This window comes from Drosophila suzukii, chromosome 2R (genome assembly GCF_043229965.1).
Source record: "Drosophila suzukii chromosome 2R, CBGP_Dsuzu_IsoJpt1.0, whole genome shotgun sequence".
Lineage (NCBI taxonomy): Eukaryota > Metazoa > Arthropoda > Insecta > Diptera > Drosophilidae > Drosophila > Drosophila suzukii.
This window is the reverse complement of record NC_092081.1, coordinates 14,453,711-14,476,203: the sequence shown is the minus strand read 5'-3', so window position 1 is coordinate 14,476,203 and position 22,493 is coordinate 14,453,711. Positions and strand designations below refer to the sequence as shown.

General features: G+C 42.1%; 4 protein-coding genes across 16 annotated transcripts; 1 reads left to right on the top strand and 3 right to left on the bottom strand.

The window, feature by feature from the left end:
* The first annotated feature begins 79 nt into the window (after positions 1–79).
* EMC8-9 (ER membrane protein complex subunit 8/9) lies at positions 80–1,678 on the top strand. The gene is made up of 2 exons (XM_017074379.4): positions 80–370; positions 1,084–1,678. The coding sequence occupies exons 1-2, from the start codon at positions 173–175 to the stop codon at positions 1,495–1,497; spliced, it is 612 nt and encodes a 203-aa protein (XP_016929868.3). The 5' UTR covers positions 80–172; the 3' UTR covers positions 1,498–1,678.
* On the bottom strand, positions 1,563–8,795 carry PIP5K59B (Phosphatidylinositol 4-phosphate 5-kinase 59B). 12 transcript variants are annotated; one of them, XM_036813288.3, is made up of 17 exons: positions 8,438–8,789; positions 8,077–8,111; positions 7,840–7,989; positions 7,189–7,386; positions 6,989–7,131; positions 6,401–6,922; positions 6,243–6,347; positions 6,052–6,184; positions 5,837–5,924; positions 5,393–5,455; positions 5,223–5,240; positions 4,971–5,057; positions 4,418–4,690; positions 3,244–3,460; positions 2,885–3,057; positions 2,709–2,794; positions 1,563–2,470 (listed from the first exon to the last, which is right to left on the bottom strand). In XM_036813288.3, the coding sequence occupies exons 1-17, from the start codon at positions 8,523–8,525 to the stop codon at positions 2,462–2,464; spliced, it is 2,388 nt and encodes a 795-aa protein (XP_036669183.3). In that variant the 5' UTR covers positions 8,526–8,789; the 3' UTR covers positions 1,563–2,461. The 12 variants fall into 12 exon arrangements, with proteins under 12 accessions (XP_036669183.3, XP_070851342.1, XP_036669187.3 ...); XM_070995241.1 differs by lacking the exon at positions 4,418–4,690 and having other exon boundaries at positions 8,438–8,791; XM_036813292.3 differs by lacking the exon at positions 2,709–2,794 and having other exon boundaries at positions 8,438–8,790.
* A 672-nt stretch (positions 8,796–9,467) lies between these two features.
* LOC108008449 (uncharacterized) lies at positions 9,468–13,209 on the bottom strand. 2 transcript variants are annotated; one of them, XM_070995235.1, is made up of 6 exons: positions 12,492–13,209; positions 12,231–12,424; positions 11,969–12,131; positions 10,866–10,974; positions 10,605–10,796; positions 9,468–9,931 (listed from the first exon to the last, which is right to left on the bottom strand). In XM_070995235.1, the coding sequence occupies exons 1-6, from the start codon at positions 12,553–12,555 to the stop codon at positions 9,928–9,930; spliced, it is 726 nt and encodes a 241-aa protein (XP_070851336.1). In that variant the 5' UTR covers positions 12,556–13,209; the 3' UTR covers positions 9,468–9,927. The 2 variants fall into 2 exon arrangements, with proteins under 2 accessions (XP_070851336.1, XP_016927792.1); XM_017072303.4 differs by having other exon boundaries at positions 10,615–10,796; positions 12,492–13,206.
* Positions 13,210–13,847: 638 nt separating this feature from the next.
* On the bottom strand, positions 13,848–17,466 carry fd59A (forkhead domain 59A). The gene is made up of 2 exons (XM_017072383.4): positions 16,502–17,466; positions 13,848–15,409 (listed from the first exon to the last, which is right to left on the bottom strand). The coding sequence occupies exons 1-2, from the start codon at positions 16,846–16,848 to the stop codon at positions 14,353–14,355; spliced, it is 1,404 nt and encodes a 467-aa protein (XP_016927872.3). The 5' UTR covers positions 16,849–17,466; the 3' UTR covers positions 13,848–14,352.
* Between the last annotated feature and the right edge of the window lie 5,027 nt (positions 17,467–22,493).

Genomic DNA, 22,493 nt, shown 5'->3' with positions numbered 1-22,493 from the left:
GTGGAATCTATTTAGTTGAAAGCTCAATGGGGCTCCAATTTGGTATTTTGTATGGTATGTTTAAGGTACGTGGTTTATTTTAATGGTGGCGGCACGGTCATACTGCCTAATTGTCGAATTCCAATTCATGTTTTATTTTTTGCCGAGTAAATTGTGATAATAATCAGAGAAAATGTGCGACTACAAGATCTCGGAGCGGGCCTACACCAAGTTGGTGTTCCACGCGGCCAAATATCCACACCAGGCGGTCAACGGACTGTTGCTGGCCGAGAAGACCTCGAAGGGTTCCCTGGTGGAAATCGTGGATGCGATTCCACTTTTTCATCAGTGCCTCCATGTCACCCCCATGGCGGAGGTGGCCCTCATGCAGGTAATTGACAATTGCCGGCCCCACAAGAACCAATAAACTCTAATCCGGTCAGCAATGTTGAGCAGAAGCACCCAGTTACTTATGATAACTACATACATACATATGCAGAAAAAATATTTATGATATCGAACCTCTAAACAGCTCCCCTTTCCCTATTTATGATATGGAAAATCAAAAACTTCTATCCATCCATAGTTAATTCAGGATTGAATGAATAACCTTATAAAATTAACATGCAGTTCCCTTTGTTTCTTCTACCAGGATCTTTAAACTTACATTTATAAAATAAATTGTATATTCCATGTTTTAAGTTAGCTATAATCAATGAAAGGGAGATTATTTAGTCTTCGGTAAGAAATCGAAAACTTAAAATTTTATATTTATGTTTTCTTTTTAAATGAACCTTGCACCCCACGATGCTAAAATAATACTACTACAAATAAAAATGCTTGCACAAGTTCACCTATATTGTTGACTGCTTAGATAAACCCAGATTATCTCATAATTTAATTGTAGAGTCATTTGAAAGTAAAAGAAAATTGATTGAGTATGTCAGTATAGCCTGTTTTAGTTATAAAAAATAAATAAAGCGATATAGAAAATAGAGTTTAGATAGACTTAGATATCTTATATGAAATAATAACCATTTCCAAATATTGATTTTTATGTGACCCATTTAATTAAACATAAACCCTTTTAAACTCTCACTTCAGATTGATGCATACGCCGAGCGCGAAGGACTGGTGATCGGCGGCTACTACGCTGCGCCGGAGAACTTCTACGACAACCAGGTGGACAAGACCCCAGCGGCCAAGATTGCGGACAAGATCCAGGAGAACTACAAGAACGCCTGCTTCGCAGTGGTGGACAACAAGTTAATGACCCTGCAACACGACCGTGCCGCCATTCAGGTCTACAGCTGTGCTGGAGACTCCGCAACCCGGTGGTCAAAGGCCAAATTCACACTGTCGCAGACGTCTCAGACTTTGGAGGGCGTTTCGCTGCTGCTGAAGCGCGGAGCCATGCGCGATCTGGTGGACTTTGATAACCATTTGGACAACCCGGAGAACGACTGGACCAACGACTTCCTGAACCAGTCGCTCAACGATCTGCAGAAACTGTACTAGTCGCCTGTTTTTAACGTACGTTTGTTTTAGTCTAGCAAATTTGCATTCGAGGGAACACGCCGGAATTTCAACCTTGCAATTTAATTTATTGTAATTACATTTGGATTTCAGTAATCTTTAGAATAATGCATATAAGTTAAATAACATTCAACTAATTAATAAATAATCAATTCTTTCATCATGTATGAGTCGAATGTTGTCCACAGTCCGTGTCTGTCCGTTGGTGTATGTAATATCTCATGTAAGTCATGTTCCGTTCTGTTTTTTGTGTTGAGTAAACCTAAGCGCGTTACAATTATCGTTAATAAATACAGATGAATAATATGTATATAATTTTGCTCTTGGTTTGTCTGGCTTGTAAATTGAAATATTTTACAATAATATTGTAATATCGCGATTGCTGATTATACATAGGTATACATAATACGTACTTATGTGGATATATCGGAGATCGAAAGTATCGCAAAAACGTTTATTCATATAATTTCAGTGTATTGTATATTTCCATATTATCTGATCGAACGCATAACGAACTCTTTACACCGTACACTAAACGTATAGGGGAACGGGATAACGGATCTCGGATCTCCAACTGGATGTCATCCTGCGCACTTTACTCATATTTGATTTGCCATTTATTTGCTTTATGCTTCTGTAGTTCTGTATATGGGGAGTATGCTCTTGTTTTGTGTATAATATCTTTTGCAGTGTTGGCTTATGTCTTTGGATGGGTAGTTTTCACCCGATGTCCGCTGGAAAGGATGGGCAGGTGTGGGTGTGGTCGTGGGCGTGGGCATGGCATGGAATTCTGTACTACGTGGGGCGCCTTTTGATTATATCCTAGCTATACAAGTGCGCCTGAACACGCAAGCATAATCAGTATGTAAGAGTATGAGGCATTTCTCTGTCCACATCGTGATATTTCTGGGTTGGTGTGTCTTGTGTTCCGTCATCACATGCTATGTTAGTTGATCTATAAGAATGCAATAGAGAAGTTGAGGATCAGTAGTACGTCGAGGGGGAATGCAGAGTGGTAGAACACCCAAACGGAAGATGGATAGCAATTTTGGAAAAAGTCTCATAATGTACGATTTTACAAGGGCATGTGTGCAACTATCTTTGTGGATGTGATGTGTCGTGGGTGCTGCGGATCGGGAGGTTTCTATGTGTGCTTGGGATCGTATCTAGAGTTGGCCTCCTCTGATATTTACCATTCCCGCGGACAGAGAGTTGATGGCATCTTCCACCGTCGGCTTGTGTCGATCGATTTTAGATGAGTTTATGGGCGAGAAGTTGTCTACGATTGCAAGCGTGAACGAATACACATATACAGATAGATATAGAAACACAAAAAGCGATTTCAAAGCAAATCTCAAGTGCCAATTACCGAGATCACCACTCGAACTGGAGTCCGTAAAACTGGGTGTGCCCTCTGTCCATGTGGGAGTGGAGCCCTCACCTGAAGCGGGCGGCGTCCAGGCCAATCCGCCGCGGGACCCGTACTGGCTGCTCGATGACGTGTCCACCGCCAGCAGTGTATCCAGATGGACTTCAGAGACGCTGAAAAAATATATATAGTTAAACTTAGTTCAGAAGAGTAGAGGATGCAATTTGTAAGGAGGCATAGCTCTAAGGATTAATGTAAACTCAAAATCGTTAGGGGTTACTTTAAACATTAGGATTTTTCTAACTAAAGATATATTTAGACTGTTACGTTCATAAATTATAAGCCATTAAGAGTCTCACCTCACGATGTCCTCCTTGTAGGAGCCTCGATAGGCGGGTCCGATGTTCATCTTGCGATCCAGGTAGTAGGACTGCTGGTGCTGCTGCGACTGCTGGTGATGGTGGTGATGATGATGCGACCGGCGCCCTATCGACGAGGTGCTGTTCTTGTTCGAGCTGTCCTCGGAGATGTCGTCAAAGGCGGGGGGAGGAGTCGAGCTGCATGAGGGCGTTGTGCCTAGCGATACAATGATCAGAGCAAAATTTACAACGGAATGAGTGGAAGAAGTACACAGTATAAGAAATCTAGTAGAGATATAGTTTTGGGTAATGATATTGTGTGGTTGGGTAAGCGAGGTGCAAGCGAGAAGCTACTCCCGTCCCTGTCCGCGTCCCGTCGATCCCTGAGTGCCTTCGCTCTCTGGTATTGTAGAGGGCGCTGCCTTGGGCGCCCGTCTCTTTCCCCGCCTAGGCGGCTGTGAGGGAGATTTCTCTGGCGGTTCCACGACAGGAAGTGGATCTGTGAGCTTGGGCAGGGGCCTTTTAGGGCGACGGTCCGACTCCAGCTCCCGCTTTACCTCCAGAAACGCACTGACCGACTGGAGGAGATTATCCTCCTCCTGGTTTTCACAATCCTCGCCACCGAGCGCCAAATCCACGTAGTGAAAGTAGCGCTTCCGCCTCTGTTGCCGCTCCAGCTTCACCTGATTCGCTCGCCTGGGCGAACGCTGGCTGGGAATACTGCCCGAGGATCGGGATCGTCCGGATCGATAGCTCTCCGCTCTTATGGGTGGAAAGTTCCGAACGATGGAGCCCACCGATGAACGTTCGCTGCGCGCCACAAAGCTGTTTTGGCGCTGGAAGATGTCCACATGGTTGAGCAGTCGAGGCTGCTGGTGCCGGAAACTGCTCTCCGACCGAGCCGTTGAGTAGACGGAGTGAATCGAATCCCGGCGCCGCAGCGAGGATCTCCTCAGTAAAGCCACCGTGGGCTCTGGCAAAGGAGCAGATGGAGTAGGTGGAGCACGTGGAGCACTGTTGGGAGCATCGAAGAGGTCGTGCAGCTCCAGCCAATCCTGGACATTGCTGGGCGAACGACGATCCCCGAATCGCGGCATGCTCTCGGTGGCTGGCACCTGGAGGGTGTGGGTGTGTGCTGGTGCCGGGTTGGGATTAGTGGTGTGCGGTTCTGTACCTGGTGTCGTCCGATCCTGGGCATCCTTGCGCCGCGGTGAGCCACGCGGTGGCACTGGCGGAGGCACGCGTGTCTTCAGATTACTGGCCGCCGGAGTACGCTGCTTGACGGGCGGAGGTGCCCGCTCGCTGGTGCCACTGCCACTGGCTGGGCCGAGGGCAGTTGCTCCTCCGCCGGCTCCTCCTGCCGCTCCCGCTGGCGTGGGCTCGGTGGTGGGCGGCTTGGCAGGCTGGTGAATCTTGCCACTACTGTGAGAGTGCGAAGCGTGAACCGCTGGGGAAATGAAATGAGTTTTGATTTAGGATATACCATTTAGGAATTTCAAAAATGTTTTTAGTTCACTATAAAAACGATGGAGTATTTTCTTAGGATTGGGTTATGCCAGCATCTTATGCACATAAGATCCGCGAATTCTTTAGATTCAAATGGCTTAGGGTTACCACTATCACATCGGAATTAAAAATGGTACATCATAATCGCTGGGTCAGGACTTTTAGCGTAAGAACACTTCCTGCTCTTAATTATATTTTTATTTTTAGAAGGCTGAACTTACGCCTCGTGGCCACCTCGTTGTCGCTGTCGATGGAGCGCTGTATGGCCTTGGAAAGGCTTTTTCTCTTCGAAGGCGAATGCTTGAGCGCTGCAAAAATTAGGCAGAACGAGTAATTAGTTTTAAGTAGCTTAAAAGAGGTACAATAGGAAATTAAGGTTCAAAAAGCATAGCACTTTGAAAGCAACTATGCGAAGCCAAGAGCAATACGGTTGCCGGGATGCCAAGGAGGCCAGGAATGTGAGGTCAACTAACGTGAGATTGAGAGACATGCTTTGGCGTCCGTTTCGAAATCATATAAAACCAAGTGGTGAATACAAAACATCGTTATTAAACTCTATAAAATACTCAGTAAAAAAGGTGTAAGTAAAACTCAAGTGAGAGATAATCAAAATTTAAAAGACATCGACCATTAGTTTGTTTACCTATATAGCTGGTTACCAAGGTACGAAATTTTCTGTGATTCCCTTTGATCTCTGGGAGATCCACTATATGCGTAAGTGTGGGGTGAATGCATTCGAGACATGGTCAAAAAGAAAGCAGAGAACAGAGCGTTTTGTTGGTGGATATTGATTCGATGTCGATAGATCGCTTCGGATCGGCGTCTACTCAGGCCAAGTGTACCATATTGCATTTTTGCAGCACATCAATCGATTAACCAAAATTAGCAAGCTACGAGTGTCTAAATGGTGTTCGGTGTGTGAATGTTAATGGTGTGGTGTGTACGTTTGTGTTCATGGCTAAGTATCTACTCAAAAATGTCTGAAATCGGAACTCGGAACTGAGTGCTTGCATAACTCGGCCAACTGCACACAAAAATGCCTTACAGTACGAGTACTTAGCCCGACTTCCACGACCGGTCCACTTACGGGAGGGTATCTTGCGGAACACGGTCTTGGCCATGAAGTTTTGGAATCTTTGAGCATAGAACGAGGGCCGGCACACCGATACGGTTTCCTGGAAGAATCGGTAAAATGAGATGTTAGTTGAGGATGGGACTTAGAGCTGCTAACAAAATTATTTCATATTTTATAAAACCCTATATTCTAAAATGTGTAATACATATATTCTATGAATATCTCACCCCATCGTGTATGATGCTTTTGAATGTGTGCTCCAGTTTCTTTTTCAGCCTGTAGGACTGCAGAATATCGATAATACCGATATAAAGCAACAGACGTTCGCCTTTCTCACTCCTCGCTGGAATTCCACCAGGCCTAAAATACGATTGAATAGGGATCATTTGTGATCTATGAATAATATAGCAGTACTCACGGCACATCCTCCTCGTCGTCGATGGGTTCGCTCTCCGCCTGAATGCTCTCCATGGCCGTGGAATGGGCCACCAGTCGCTGCCGATTCACCGACCTGTATGCCGCACTGGGTTAGCTCTTTAGATTGATCCATAAATAACCAAAAGTCCAGATACTCACTTATTCCTACTGATGCCCGTGGCCGCATCCCGATCCTTGCCATCGCCATCAAGGGCGTCCAGCGGATCGTCCACATCCACGTCGGAGTCTTCGGCCAGTGGAGCTCTCTGGGGTTTCCTTAGCTCACTCTGCTTTTCTTTTATAGCCACGTCCAGGTTGTGAACACCGAGGAGCAGGGAGTAGTCCATGATCTTAAAGGACTCTAGCACCGTACAGTCGCGCTGAATGGTCTTGATCAGTGCGGAGTAGGTCTCGGCCTCCAGGAATATACCATTCGGATGCTGTTCCATGAAGTCGAGGTCCTTATACGTGGGTGACTTCTTGGCACGCTCTGCCTTGTTGGCCTTGCGCTTAAAGGTCGAGCCCTTAAGATCGTACTTCAAGTGCATCCTTACGGACGAGGGCAGCAGGTTGTTCATGACCACCAGGCGAATATTTTTGGCATTGCTCGTCTGCAGGCAGTACAATCCGAAGAACTTTGGCAATAGCGTGCGCGGATTTTGATTTAGATTCATATAGTAGCTGGAAAGGTGATTATAGATTATAGTTTTAAGAGCTTTTCAACGATTGATTGCTAAGGCCACCCACCCAGGCAGTAGTTTCTGTAAGAATTCGCCCTCTTTGTGTTGCACCGTCTTGATGATGAACTCGTCGTCGGTTGTCAGGTAGAATATAGAGCCGGAAGCACCAGGATTGGACAGTTCCCGCAGCGGGGACGTGCACATGGACATCTGCAAGGGTAAGCCATTAGTATCTTCGGTTGAACCACTGTATCATCACCCACTTACCATAAAATCATCTGGCTGGATGCCAAACAAATCCCGAAAGTAACGGAAAGCAATGGGCGCGTAGATCTTGTATCTGAACTCGCTGTAGTGGTGGGCAGGTGTAAGGCTAGAACCCTCTGGCGGAAAGGTGATGCTCTCGATTTCCCAGAAGTCCATCATAAGTAGATCACGCTTGGGCTTCGAGGCTAGACTGCCGACCTGTGAGGGATTTTAAAAAATAGTTAGAGATTTTATTTTTATTTTGAAAATATCATATTTTCAGTTATATATATAGCTTTTGATAAAAACCCCTTTCTCTTATAGCGTTATTCTTTTACTGATACTTCATCTACGGATTAAGAACCTTTATATATAAGAAAATTCTCAAAATCATGTCATCGTATTTTACATAACTTATCTGATATGATATTAGAAAAATATACATTTTAATTAGAAAACCAGAAAGATAGTACTATCACAAATAAAATATTTTCATTCTTAAATTGTGGCCTAGAACATGTAGTGCTATCCATCGGACTTTAAGATTCAAAGTACACCGCAGACCTATTTAATGACGATTTTGTAGGTCTTGACTCCAGAGACCACTAGCGCGGCACACCCAAATATGTAAATTTTATTACCAAAACCCAGTTTTCCCTTGCCCCATCTTACAGTGTGCTGGATTCCCAGTTGGATGGAGCCCATGATCTGCGACGTCTGGATCTTCTTGTACGTAATCTCGCCGCCCTCGCCGACGCGTCTGTGGCCAATCTTGCGCTCCTTGTCCGCCTTGCTGGCCCCGCGATTCGGTCGGTTGCCCAGCTGGTGGATGATTGGAGGGAAAGTAATTGACCCCATTAGTTCGGATTGGTATTGGACTGACCTCGAGGCCAAGGCGGATGTACTTACGTCGGGCGATGAGTTTCCCACATGGTCGTTGGAGGCTAGGGGAAGACGGACAGAGAGAGAGTTTATTAATAGGAGTCATGTTTAATTCAGGCCATGGTGACGCAGTCGCCTGGTCAATCACCGCAACTTGAACTTGGCCAGGCTACTTTCAGCCAACTTTCTTTTGTTATCAATCCAAAAATATAAATACGAAGCGATGGAAGTCCGTTCGACAAGTGCGGGGGTGGATTTACGAATCACATTCACGCTTTTTCCTTCACGCGAGACACATGCGCCAGGGGCACTTCCATTCGCCAGTCATTGATTTTTTTTTCGACGCTGGGGAAAATGAGGTGACGAACTGTGGATAATATGTAGTTACCATTACTGGGCTCAGCCAGCTTGGCCTGCGACGCCGAGGAGCTGTCCATGTCGATGGTGTTGATGGTGTCGCCATCGCCGGAGGCCATCGTGCTCCGACGTGCTCCGGTTGTCCTGGTCTTCCCTCTTCCCACTTCCTTCCTCCGTCGAGGGCTTCACTAGGACATGCTTTCGGGCTGGGTTTTGTTTTTACTATTCTAGGGCTGATTTCACGTTTTCCGATCTTTGGGGATTATCCAATCAATTGGGTTGACTGGGGAGCAGGAACCTTGGCTCTCGTCTGGCGCTGGCGTCAACGTTTTCGCTGTCTACGGTGATGGTGATGTTGATGGCTCCGCTGCCACTGCTGTCATTTTCACTGCATACTCATAGGCACACTGGAAGGCCTGGAAGGTCGGCCGTGCTGGAAGGGTGTGCGCAGGAGCGCGCACAGGGTTGCATTCACAGACCTTCTGAAATGCGGAGCATCCGCAATTTATTTAGATTCGCAAGAAATTAAAAACGATTGTGTTTTTTAACAAGTAGTTATTATATTGTCGAAAATAAATAACCCTTTAAAATTATAAGTAATAATTATATATTTTATTCCTATTGGGTTGTAATTATACAAAGCTACTAACAGATCATTTTTGATCCGCAGTATTTCAATGTGAGATACCTATAATATTACAAATGCTTAGTAAAGAAAATATCTCTAATGGAAAGCTGACCAGTATTAATAAAAAAAAATTCGAAAAGAATATAATATGACTTCTTTTGGGATCACCCTGAACGATCCATACAAGATTTTTTACCCCACTTGTACAAATTTATACAAATATAATCCAATCTGGACAGTATCAGCTATGTTGAGCATATTTTAGTTGATATAAAACCATACAAATCCATCCACTAAAAAATATTGTGTTTATAGGTCCTACGTTGATTTATTTATTATATGTCTTGAATGCAAGCTCGTTATCGTAATTTTACAATAAAAATACAATTTTAAATTTAAAATTTATTAGCAAAGAAAAACAACGACGAAGGCGGTTGGTTTAATGCACTTTTAATGTTTCATTCCATTTTTTATTAGTGTTTTTGTATTCAATTAGACCTATACATCATATATAACTATCATATATATATATTTTATTTATGTGGTAAATATATGAATACAAGAATTTCTTGTTATGTTTTACTGTCGTTTTTTTTTGTTTTCATGGGTTTGTTTGCTTACGCATTGTGGTGTTTGTTTCTGGTTTGAGTTTCATTCTCCTTACAATTACATGCATGTACAAAATAAGCGCTTTTTTTTAAAAATACCGCAAAAAATTACGTTTATCCGTTAAAAGTCTATTAAAAATTAGAGAGTATCAAAGTTTCTAGACCAAACATAAAAACAAATGTAGCCTACATCAAAGGACACTACCAAACTAACTGCTTAGAGCTAAGGATGCGATGGACATGACTACGGCGACCGTTGTCCATTTGCGTTGTATAGTTGAGGCCTTATCTGTAACAAGAAAAAATATTTTAAAATCAGTATATTGGGGTGGACTTTATTGCTTAAAAATTTGTATGCTTATACGATAACCCACTCATAAGACATTTAACATTTTGTAATCTATATGATATAGACTACAACCAAACATTTTTTTTGTGCCCTTCCTTTTTTTAACAATCAAAACAACGATCAAAAAGAAAATCGATGAAGTCAATAAGTTAACAAGGTTTTAAAAGAGAAAATGATTCTTTTGTACAATTCTCTAACTTGATTACGTGTTGTTTGAGTAATTTTATAGAAATCTTTAAGACCATTGCGCAAAGCTAAATCTTTAAATAATTTTTTTAGTTTTCGAACACATTTGTAAAAATCCAAATTCTAACGTACTTAATGGTGAAACCAGACTTTATTATTTGGACCACTTTAAATTAATCAATTAGCAAATTCCAAAGTAATGGGTTATACACTAATACTTAAGTGATATAAAGAGGAATTTTAAGTTTGGTAAAATATTAACATTGCCGTTAAAAACTCGTTATGGATTATAATTCCAATATAAACCGAAACCTAACTTCAAGTAGACAAAAAACTTTATCACTAAGAAGAAAGCTAGTCTTATAATTTGATATCTTAATTTGTATTTCCCATTATCAGCAAATCCCGTTTTGTAGCCCCTGCTTACCTGTACTTACCATAAAAAATAGTCTCCCGGCGCTTGGTGTAGTTGGTACCAACCAGGACGAACGCACAGGTGATCGGGGTGGGGGACTCGAGTTGATCTCTAGGAATGCGGGTGCGTACGGTCATGCTGTAGAGGCCACTGGGGTCCTGGTCCAACTGCGTCAGTACCGAGTCCAGTATGTGGGTGTCAAACCTGCAAGGGGAGCGATTAAATCCAGGTGCTATTCAATTTCGCAGGCCACAAAAGGTGGGCTCATCTTACATGACCGACAGCATGGGCTGCGGAAATACGTGCTGGACCGCACACATAATGTCCACGTCCATACGCGATCCGCTCATCCGCGCTTCCAGCATGAAATCCGACTCAGGAACTGTTGGGGATGGTCAATGGGCAGTGGGCAGTACCCGGTGGATGGTAGTGTGGTAGAGCCGCCAGACAGGAGCCAAAAAAAACGAAAAGTCGTGAGAATTAATCAAGTGTCAAACTAAACAACGAACACAAAAAACAAGAAGAAACAAAGCAGTGTCCCAAAGAAAAGCACAAAACAGCACAAACAAGCCATGGTTCCGGACACCGCAGAGACTGCCACCTGACACGCATGCAAATATGAAAGCGAATCACACGTGCCACAAAGACGGGGCCCATCACCTGCACCGGAAGAAAAGAGTAGACCCCAGACCCACAGGGACTGAACTTAATTGAGCGTTCATAAACCTAAAAGAACTAAACTTGATACTAGAACAGCTAAACCAAGTTAAACTGGGAACAAAAAGATTATCACTAAAAATAAAAGTTAGGTTCTTAAGTTAGGAACTCTATAAACAGTAACACTTTCAAAACAGTATTTTTAGTTTTAACATTAAAAAAGGTTCCCTACTTCCCTCACTTAGACAACATGAAAAGGTAACTTGCCATTTATATCCTCAAAAATACACATTGCTGACTCAGGAAGACAAAGATAAAACCCTATTGGGTTAGATAATCTTAATTACAGTTTGCAAAGAAAAAGAGTGGGGTATACAATATAAGTAAGTATAAGTCCTAAAACTAAAAAAGGCCCACGGCTGAGCTCACAAAAGGCTAATGGCGAGGAGGAATAAAGAAGAGCGTATTAAGGTAAGGCTTTCTTGACTTTCATAAATGACTTGAAAGTACATAAATCATAATTTTGTCTTCCCGTGTAAACAACATCACAAACACCTATGCAAACACAAGGGACCAAGTCAAGATGGGGGAGGGCAAGTGGGCCGGTAACCCGGCAGAACCACCACCTAAGACCTTTAGACCCCCCATACCGTAACCACCCCCACCACACATCTTTCAACGCCGATCCTTTTTCTTTTCGCTGTGGTCGTGACACCCACCGATTATTTGCAAGCGGGCACTCCGCTTATCCGTGGACTCAAAGGTCTGCACCGCACAGGTATACTCCCCCGTCATGTTCCAGTCGGGATTCTTTATCGATATAACACCGGGACTGCCCTCCATAGTGAACATTTTGTTGTCTATCTTCGACTTCATGAAGCCCTACATAATCGCAAGAAAAGAAGTAAGACAAAGACAAGACGGTGTTCGATTAATCGTAATTAATTTTGGTGAGAGACGGTGACCCCATATATGACTCACCATGGCGAACCCCTTGACCGAGGGTATCCATTGGTAGATGGAGTGGTTGTTGAACAGCCACTTCAGGACGAATCCCTGCTCCCGCGGCCCGATCTCCACCTCGCAGTCGAGGACCAGTGGATCGGGTTCGTGGTTCCGGAGCAGCGTGTAGGTTCGTGGCACCCGCAAATTGGTGATGCGCACCGAACGGGTGACTGGGGATTACCAAGGGGGATTACTTATGGGGGTTTACCCAGGGGATTTAATGATAGATGGGCTCACCCGAGAGTAACGTGAGCACGGCCAGCAGCGTAGCACACAGCCCACGGCCCCGCCAGCCCGCCATGAGGCTGTCTACTTTGCGACCTGGTCCACGTCCGTTCCTGTTGCTGGACACACCAGCTCCTGATCCTTCCGTGCGCTGGGGTTGCTTCAACCGTCTCCGTCGTTGTCGTTGTGTGTTTGGCAGTTAAAACTTGTTAGGAGGTTGGACGTAAATACCTATCGTTGTCCTATTTTGCAGACATTTAATTGGATACTTTGGTTGCACTCATTATCACCAATCTAATCACAGCAGCAGCAGGAGCTTGAGCAGGGGGTTGGGATGCTCTTTCCTGGGGATACGGGCACTGACTGGTAAAAACTTTTCTCGCCTCGCTGAGCTCAGCACCTCTTCCGCAGCATCAACAGCAGCAGCTCCTTGCAGGACATCTCGGTAGGGGTCGGCAAGTTGCAACTATTGCAATCTCCCTTTATGGCCCGGGCCATTTAAAGTTTTGCCCACATAGACCACTTTTTGTTGGCGAAAAATCGACTTTTTGCCGTCCACATAGGTATATATTCGTGTGTTTGCGGTAGTGTGCGTGCGAATGGAGTCCGCGGGGGCGAACTGTGCCAAAAAAGGAGTTCGTACACTCGGCGTACCGCGTGAGTTCTGCTGCCGACTACGGATACCAATAGTTAGTGTTGGTATCTTCCATGGCACACTGTTGTCGTTGTTGTCCCGCTTCCAGGCGCAGCTTTTAATGTTTTAACACTGGAATACCGCGACTACGGAGAGTCGAGCTTTCGTTTGGTAGAGCTGCGCTTGATATGGCGTCCTATGGCCAAACAACTTCGTCCTGCGCCAAAATCAGCTGAGCGAAAAGCAGTGCGCAGGCGCTAAGGCCGACGTGATTTCCAGTCAGGGGTGCCATATCTCAGTCACCTTTACAGGGCGGTAAATTCAAATGGCTGCAAGCATTCTCAAAAAACACAAAAGATAAACAAAAATTTTATTTTAAAATAACAAAACAAGTATTACTTTAAAATACAACACAGAAAAGTTATAAATAAAGATTTTAAGCTGTACAAACTTACATTTCAATTACTTTTTTTATTGAATTCTTCACTTTGAATCTAACATAAGAACGACTAAAACGAGCCTAAAGCACTCCAACTATTGTTTTACCTTTAAAATTTAAGCATAAAACAATACTTTTCTTATTAGCACAAATTAAATATAAAGAAAAACGAAAACTTTCTAAAACAAAATTCGTTTTAATGTTTAAAATAACTTATACTTAACTTTACTGAAGTACTTACCATTTAAATTTGCATGTCTCATTAGGAAACATCATTCCTAATTACAATGTAAACTATTGTTATGTTGTTTATTCAATTTTCAATAACATCAGCAAAATTCTTAGTCTAATTTATAGTTAATAGTGTTCCTCTTGCTTGGATGTGTTACAGTTACACGCACACACACGCACACTTACACATGATTAGTACTTGCATGATAGATATAGGCCTAGAAACTAGAATCTAGAATCCAGATCTCTAGAATTCGCGTTAAAAGTATGCTATAAATGTGCAATGCATCAGATTTACATAGATATACGCGCCGATATATGTATAGTACGTAAGTGGACTGGCAACTATAGCGTTGGCTTTGATTTGGTCGCATTTAAAAACTGGTGTGCTGGCTCCTACATCCTACAGATACACCTACTGATCACTACTTGCTGCTCGCATTCCGTTCGTGGAGTGGGGTTGAGTGTTAAAACCTGCTTACATCGAAACTGAAATCACCTTTCAATGGACTGTACACAAGCCAATCGGTTTTTGGGGGGAAGCTCCGGATGGTCTCAGTGAATCCCGCCTAGTCGCTGGCCTCCTCCTGGCTAGCACCATGATGCAGGTGGTGGCCAATCAGTGTCTCGATGCGGAAGTCCTTGGCGCTGGTCTGCTTGCTGGTCCGCAGGACGAGAGGCTCACTATCGAAGCGAGTCCTTGGACTGGATCTGATTCCCGGTGGCGAGCTGCCGGATGCCTCTGCATTCTCGAAGATCAGCGCATCCGGCGGTGGATCCAGGCGATTTGTACAGGCACTGTCCACCGAATCCGAAATATGTGAATCCTCCTGCTCGTTACCGCTCTCCACATCGATCTTATCCTCGCAGGAGTCATCGTCTCCATCGGCCTCCGCGTCGGCCTCTGTGTCTGCATCGTCGTTGTAGACATTGAGATCCATGTAGCCACCGCCCGAGAGTCTATCGGCGTAATCCCTGTGGCTGGAGATACCCGCAGCACTGGCCACAGTCGCCACATCAAAGGGGTAGGGGCTTTTGTACTTAGTGCCTCGACTGCCCTCGGATCCACCACTACTACCTCCTCCTCCTCCTCCGCCTGCTCCTCCTCCAGAGCCACTGCTGTGTGGCAACGCATCCAGAGCATCCACTCCTCGACCGCGATTGATGAAGGGCAGCCGGTCGAACTTGTCACCCGACTGGCTTCCCTGGTAGAAAGATGCCTCCGCATTTGCAAAGAAGTTAAACTTCTTGTCCGCCCTAAGAGCTGAGTCAAAGACATCCGCCGGGTTGTGAACCACATCGAAGTCCCGGCTTCCATTGAAGTTGGGCACATTAAAGTGCACCGGGACGAGGGGCACTGGTTTGCGGATCCAGAATGGAGACAGCGTTCCAAAGACCGCCGGAAAGGAGAAGCGCTGCATGGTCGGAGCTCGTTTGTATCGCTTCCGGCGTCGCAGGAAACTGCCGTTGTCAAACATGTCCTCCGCCAGCGGGTCCAGCGTCCAGAAGTTGCCCTTTCCCGGGTTCCCAGGCTCGCGGGGCACCTTTATGAAGCAATCGTTCAGGCTGAGATTGTGCCGGATCGAGTTCTGCCAGGCGGGGAACTTGTCCTTGTAGTATGGAAAGCTGAAATTGAATTCGATAAATGTTTTAGAGCCAATACTTTCTTATTGCAAAAGCATTTTGCAACGGTGAAGGTATTTCTAAGAGTATAGCCAAACAATAAATGACCTGATATTTTAGAAAGTTTTCCCAAAATAAATCCTAGCCAAAATGTAAACTTTACTATTTTAAACAGTTTTATATGTATTTATTTTTTACTTTGTTTACCATTTATTAGATAATTTAAAATGGGTGTATGTTTGTTTTTTCTTGATTTGTTTTCCATAATATAGTTAAAGTACTATTATTATAGTTGGCTGACGTGATGAGTGTATTTTGACAATGCAATAGTTAACAGTTATTTAATTATCAAAAATAGTAAGCCTAATGTAAAATTTTAATTGTAACTTTACAAAGTTGCTTTAATGGGTTCTTTATAATTCCCAACTGGTTCTAGAAGACTCCTAGCTCTAACTCTTTAATTTACTTCCATAATTGCTGGAAGTCAAGTGCAAGCCACACCTCTAAAACTTTTGGAAAAGGTAGTTTCTGAAATAACTTTTTTTGTATTTTACTTGTAAATTACTATGCTACAGTAAAGTATCTTTAAGTTTTGAATTTATTATTTTATTAATTTTATATGAATTTACTAACACATATCTTTTTTTTTTATAGTAAACCTTAAGTTAACGTAAAAGTATCTTTTCATGGTTTACATTGCCAAACCGATGGCTTCAAATATATTGGTCAATTTTACTAAAGAGTTTTTACTTTTCTAATGATTAAATTTTATATAATTTGTTTAACATCCTTGTTGTTCCTTATATTTTAAACCGGATTAATTTTTCGATGAGTAGCGAACCAGCGACTGGGTTTTGCTGGGTGTTTTTAGAACACATTTTTTGTTGCATACTTTCAGAAAATCACATTTCCTTTAACTTTAAATAAAAACCAAAAAAAAAACTTGTATATTGAACAAAAATATTTAAACTTTACCCGAAAATGTACTTCACAAGGTGTAAAACTTAAAAAAAAAGTTTGGTAACCACAATGCCGTTCTTGTGGTAATGATAGGAATATACCTTGAAGCCCTACGTTTTCTTAAGGACCACTCACCGCGACATTATGAAGTCACAGATCCCGCTGAGAGTAAGCTTCTTGTGTGGCGACTGAAGAATGGCCATGGTGATGAGGGCGATGTAGGAGTAGGGTGGCTTAACCAAAGGACCGCCGGAGGATCCAGTGCCATCTCCGCCGCCGGCACTGCTTCCGCCGATGGCCGACGGCTCTATGTCGCTGTCATCGCAGCCCATGGACATGGCCTCCGCGGCGGCGGCTCGCGAAGATGCACTGCATCCCATTCCGATGCCACCGGAGGAGCCACCTCTGGAGCTTTTGATGAGCGGCGGCGAAAGGGAGACACTGTCGTGCAGAGTGTGCATGGGATCCGTGCTGGTGTGCATTTTTGCGGGTGTTCACTGTAGTCTCTTGGAGCTGATGTTCACGTTTTACTTAATTTAGAGGACGCAACACTGTGTTATTTGACTATTTTGCTCAGGAACTGTGTTCGTTTTGGCCCATCACTAGCTTCACTTGGCATTTGCTTTTGCATTTAACTTTATATTTAAATTGAATTTTTTCTCTCGTTTCCGCTGGCGGTATCCTTCACCGTTAACCGTTAACTACTGTCACTGGCGTTTCCGTTTTGGCTCTTAGGCTAACTGTACATATGGCCAGCAGTGGAGTGGAGTGTGGAAAGTTGAGAGTGGAAACTCGGCTAGCGCGTCCGTCGTCGTGTCCGTTGAGGGCGGAATCCGCTGGCCAAATGTTAACTGAATCGCAACGAAAACGAAAATCTTCTCGCCCAAAATGTTTTTCTACATAACTCAAACATTTATTTATGAAAAACCGCTGCCATTGCCGCTGCCGCTGACGTTTCCCTGAGCTTTTGTGTCGCCGTTGCTGTGTTTTCGTATCTCGAATAACTGTGATTCTACTGCCGACGTCGCCGTCGACGCAGCCAGCATCCGGGTAGAGAAAGAGGCAGACAGAGCGAGATGGAGAGAGAGAGAGCGAAAGGCCTCTCTTTCCAGCGGGGGATGAGATGATATCCTGCGAACCAATCTATGGCGCCCTCGCTCTTGCCATCCCACTCTCTCTCACTGCTGCCGTATGTGTGAGCAGGCACAAAATGGTGGAGTGTGCTGTAAATGTGATATTTGTGTTTTCCTCTCTCCAAACGGCGGCAAATTGGCAACGACTGCAGAAGCCAACATCGAGGGGGTGGGGGGGATAAACATTTTGCGCAAATTTAGATACCTTTTGCCGCTTTGACGTCGTGGCTCTTAATAATGTTTCATTATGTCAGCCACATGGAGGCAGGCGTCCTCCTCCTCCTCCTCCACCATCTCCCTCTTTTCTCTGCCCCCTCGTTTCGTGCCCTGCGCTCCTCTGCCCCAAATGTTATGCTTCAAATGTTGGCATTTTTATGTGCGAATGTTTTTCTAACCGTATGTCGACGTTTCTTGGTTTCTCTCGGTTCGTATTCTCATTCCCGCTCCCATCCCTATACACAGAAAGCAAAAAGGACATCACTAATTTATTTAGGTAACCAATTTACCTATTTAAACTTTCTTAAGTTAAGGCCTATAGAGTCTAACTAGTGTTATTTATAGAGAACAAAAATTCTCGAAAAATGAAATTTGTTACTCAGTATGTCCTTACATTAGAATTTTTTTGGATTCTTTTTATGGAAATTCGACTGTATATTAGGTATTCCTTTTCATGGCGGGATATAAATATTGTCTTAAATTTACAAAATTATACATTAAAATTAGAGAACTAATACTAAAATAAAAAGCACAAGCAAATGTTCTTGGTCTAAAATACCCACGCAGTCTGTAACTGTAAAAATAGTACTTTTACTTTTTAAAATAGTTGTGCCTGTATTTGTTTTTGCATTTTGTACTATTTAATAGTTTATCTACTCTATCAATGTTTATAAAAGTATGCAAGTACAAATGGAAATTGAAAAAAAATAAATAGCAAATTTTCTTCAATGTTTAAAATTCACCAACTGGTTCTAGCGCTTTGTTTTACTTAAAACATATACTCTGTAAAGTATTTATCATACTTATACACAAGCTAGAATTATTTAACTATAATCACTGGCTTGTGCCCATTTCACTCTTGTTTATAGTTCAAAACTATTTTAATTAGCAACCCTTATGCTAACGAATTTTGAAGGAGTAACTATTTCATGGGCCAAATCGCAAATTCGATGGGTTGGGACCATTTTACTTTTACACTGGTCAATTTGACCAAGTTATTTTGATTGTACTTTGGGCAACAACACTGTAATGTCTCCACATAACATTTTTCCTTTAAGTGATATTACAATATTAAAGTTATATTAAATAGGCTCAAAAAGTATTTGGGCAAAAATTATCTTGTTAACCTTATATTCCCATTTTATTTTTTTATTAATTTTATTTTTCAATTTCAAAGTTAAATGGAATTGCCTAATCACAGAAATACATCTTCGATTTTTCTCTTTGTGTTTTTTTGGGTGTGTAAGTGAGAGGGAATTGAATGCGCCATTTTTGCCAACATCCTCTAAACACAATGGGGGACAAAAGAGTGTAAGAGAGAGAGAAAGAAACAGGGGGCAAATGGGGGAGGGGGAAAAGAGGAAGACCGTACATGTGTTTGCTGTATTTGTACTTGTATCCAAGTGAGTTTCGTATTATTTCTCTTTTTCATTTTCGCTGTTTTTGTTCCCCAGTTGTTGGACATTGTTGTTGTTTCTGCTGTTGTTGTTCGCCATTCAGTGTTTGGAGCCTTCCCTTTTCAAATTAAACATTCAGTAGTCACTTTTATTTGTTGTACTTTGTTCAAATTAGTTTTCCAGTTTTGCGGAAGTTACTCACACACACACACACAGCCATACAGACACAGAGACATGGAAACCGACACAAACACAATAATGTCCGCCATCTTCGCATTCAGGACAATATTGATAGCGCTTCTTTTACTCTTGGCATCGTTTTCATTATTCTATTTCAGCTTTGCCACCCCAAGTCCCCAGGTCTCCAAACCCCCGAATCCCCATTTTCCATTTTCCATCTCCCTCTCCCCCTTTTCCACACTGTTACACTTACGAATCAATGATTTTTGGCCAGATTTTTAGGGGCGTGGCATCGGCAATCTGTATGTATCTTTATCCCCGCTTAGTAGTGTTGGTATTATCAAGGGGGAGGTATAAGTAGAACTGGCTACATACTACCATATATGGGGACTTTTCGGATCTGTCCGTTGAGCAATTTAGATGCGGAAAATTTATTGCGGCTTTCCTTTGTCTTTTTTATGAGCAAACAGAAGATTTTATGGCTTCCAACCGAAATGGTTCGAACAAAAATGTAATCAACTTTTTTGGAGCACACATGAACTCTGCAAATATTGGAGAACATTTTTAACAGGTAAAACGGTTGCATGCATCTAAGGAATTTAAAATGGATAATTGAATCATATTTTAATATCAATTTTTAACAAGGATGATGGCACTTGAAATTTTTTTGTTTTTAATATTTTAACACCCGTTACTACAAACAAAAAAAATGAACAAATTAATTTTTTAAAATAGTTGTATTTGAATTCATTTTGTCTGTCGTTACTTTTTATTAGTTAAACTACTTTAAACACAGTTACGTTTACGTGATGACTGTATTTTGTTATTGCAATAATAAATTGTTTATTAACTACCAAAAATAGTTACTTTAACGTAAAATCTTCCATAGAAAAGAATGCAGCATTAAACTAACAAATTTTCTCTAACGCACTGTTTATAATTAACTTTTAATTAAAACTTATATTTTGTAAAGTGTTTAACATACTTCAACAATAGCTGGAAGCCACACCTCTATAAGATGTAAAACGAACTCACTTTTGAAAAGGGTAATTTAAAAAATCCTTTTTTAATTTTACTTATAACTTTTAAGTTATAAGTTATTATTATTTTTATTATGCTACATTGATATACTTATGAATTGGTCGTTTATCAACTATTTTATTGGTCAATTTTACCAAGAAGCTTTCTGTGTGTAGCAGCAAAACATTTTTTTTATAGTTACCTAACTACCCGTATTGGTAAATTTTACCCTTAAATTTTTTTTGTATGCCTTTTATCAACTATTTGGGCCAAGTTCTTCAAATTGAAGACATCAAACTTACAACTAATATTATTTTAAGCAGCTTCCCATTAAGCGGGCTAAGGGATTTGATCTGCTACTTTGATCTGCTAGAACAGCAGTCGGTTCAGACATAATGATAGGCTGTCCCGTTTAAGTTACTTACATAAATGGAAAAGAAAATATCATTGTATTGCGTCAAGACCGCTTTTCTAAACTAATATAAGAACATCTGAATTTATCTTTCTAAAAAAATTAAATGGAACACAATTATTTTTTTGAAAAAAATACAAAAAGCTAGAAGTTTTTCCTCGTTTTATAGAGGATAATCTGTGTATACTAACTGGCCCCTTTCACTTCCCTGTTCCCATCGTCATCCTTAATCCCCTCAGCAGTTCCTTCTTATATATCAAAAATATTTGCTCTTTCAATCCACTTTTCATTACTCATCCGCAAGCTCAATAGTTTCCATGGCAATTAAACGTTTCCAACTAGGTGCACCCCGACCCTGCCCACCAATCCAGCGCCAATCCGTGGTCATAGCCGTATCCCCTATCCCGTATCCATGTCCCCTGTCAGACTACGGTTAATCGCCGCTTATGCACAGCGTGAGTCCGGATGAAGGACGAAGGACTCTGGCGGCCAGTTGAGCGTAAGGATGCGGTGCATTGAAGCTTTCGCAGGGGAACAATTAACTTATGGCCAAACAATAACGCCCAGGAATGCACGCTGACAGGAACCAGCCACCAGGAGCACATCCTGCTCAGCTCCAGCTTCGGGTTTATATATATCTGCACCCTTCGTCCTCATGCCGAGCTGCATCTTCAGCGGCATGATCCAGCAATAATCCCTCTTTTGTCAGCAAATTTATTGCACACAAACAAACGACCAAAGGATATGCCAAGCGGATGAAACGGAGCGCTCAAAGGGGAAGGGAGACGCACCGACTGCGGACTGGGATTCGAGTTCGGATACGGATTGGGGATTGGTCTTTGGCTTGGATGAGCCCAGACTTTTGACAATACAAATTTTTATTGCGAAATCTGCAAAAGGCAAATAAAAGATTTGACACTTGAATTGCTTTGACTGCAAGGATTCGGCAAGGACAATCACTTCTTTTGGCACAAACAAAGGCGACAGTTGCCAGCCCCAAACGATGTCCCGCCTTCAACGATATACAGTAGGAAAAACACTTGTAAACAATAGCCAGAAACACTCACATTTATTATAAGTTGTAAATTATAACAAGTAAAGTCTAAGAAATATTTACCATAATTTCAAATATTTATCAAGATTAAAGTTGAATGATTGAATCTTGATTGACATTTTCGTTTTCTATATTTATCCTTATAAACAGATCATTACTTTAATTATAAGTCCTGGTTAGAGAAACAAAACAGCATAATATCCTTGCCGAAGGTATTATAATTTTGATCAGAAGTTTGTAACGCAGTAAAGCAGATGACCATATAAAGTATATGCTATGATGATGATGCTCATCAAATGACTATGCAGGTATTCAAGATATGTCTGACTGTCCTTCATCAATTTATATCGACTCAAATCTTTCCCAATAATCGTAAATTTTGTGCTAGCAGATGAAGTTTAAAACGGTCTTGATCGATCTTCCAAAGGAACGATCGATTAAATTATTAACATTTTATAAGAAACTGAGAGGCTTATTAGATATTGACGTTATCCCTTGCCTATCGTATTTTTTTATGCACTCAGAAAAGAAATGTCTTTGATTTTAGTCCACTGATCTTAATTTAAGGAACAATGGACTACAAATGGCTAATCATGGACTAAAAAATGTGCATGATATAACTAAAATCAAGGATCTTGTTTTGGCTTTATATACATTGTTCAGAGTAAAAATTTTATTTTGCCGATAGGGGCCTTATATCATCTATGAACAATTG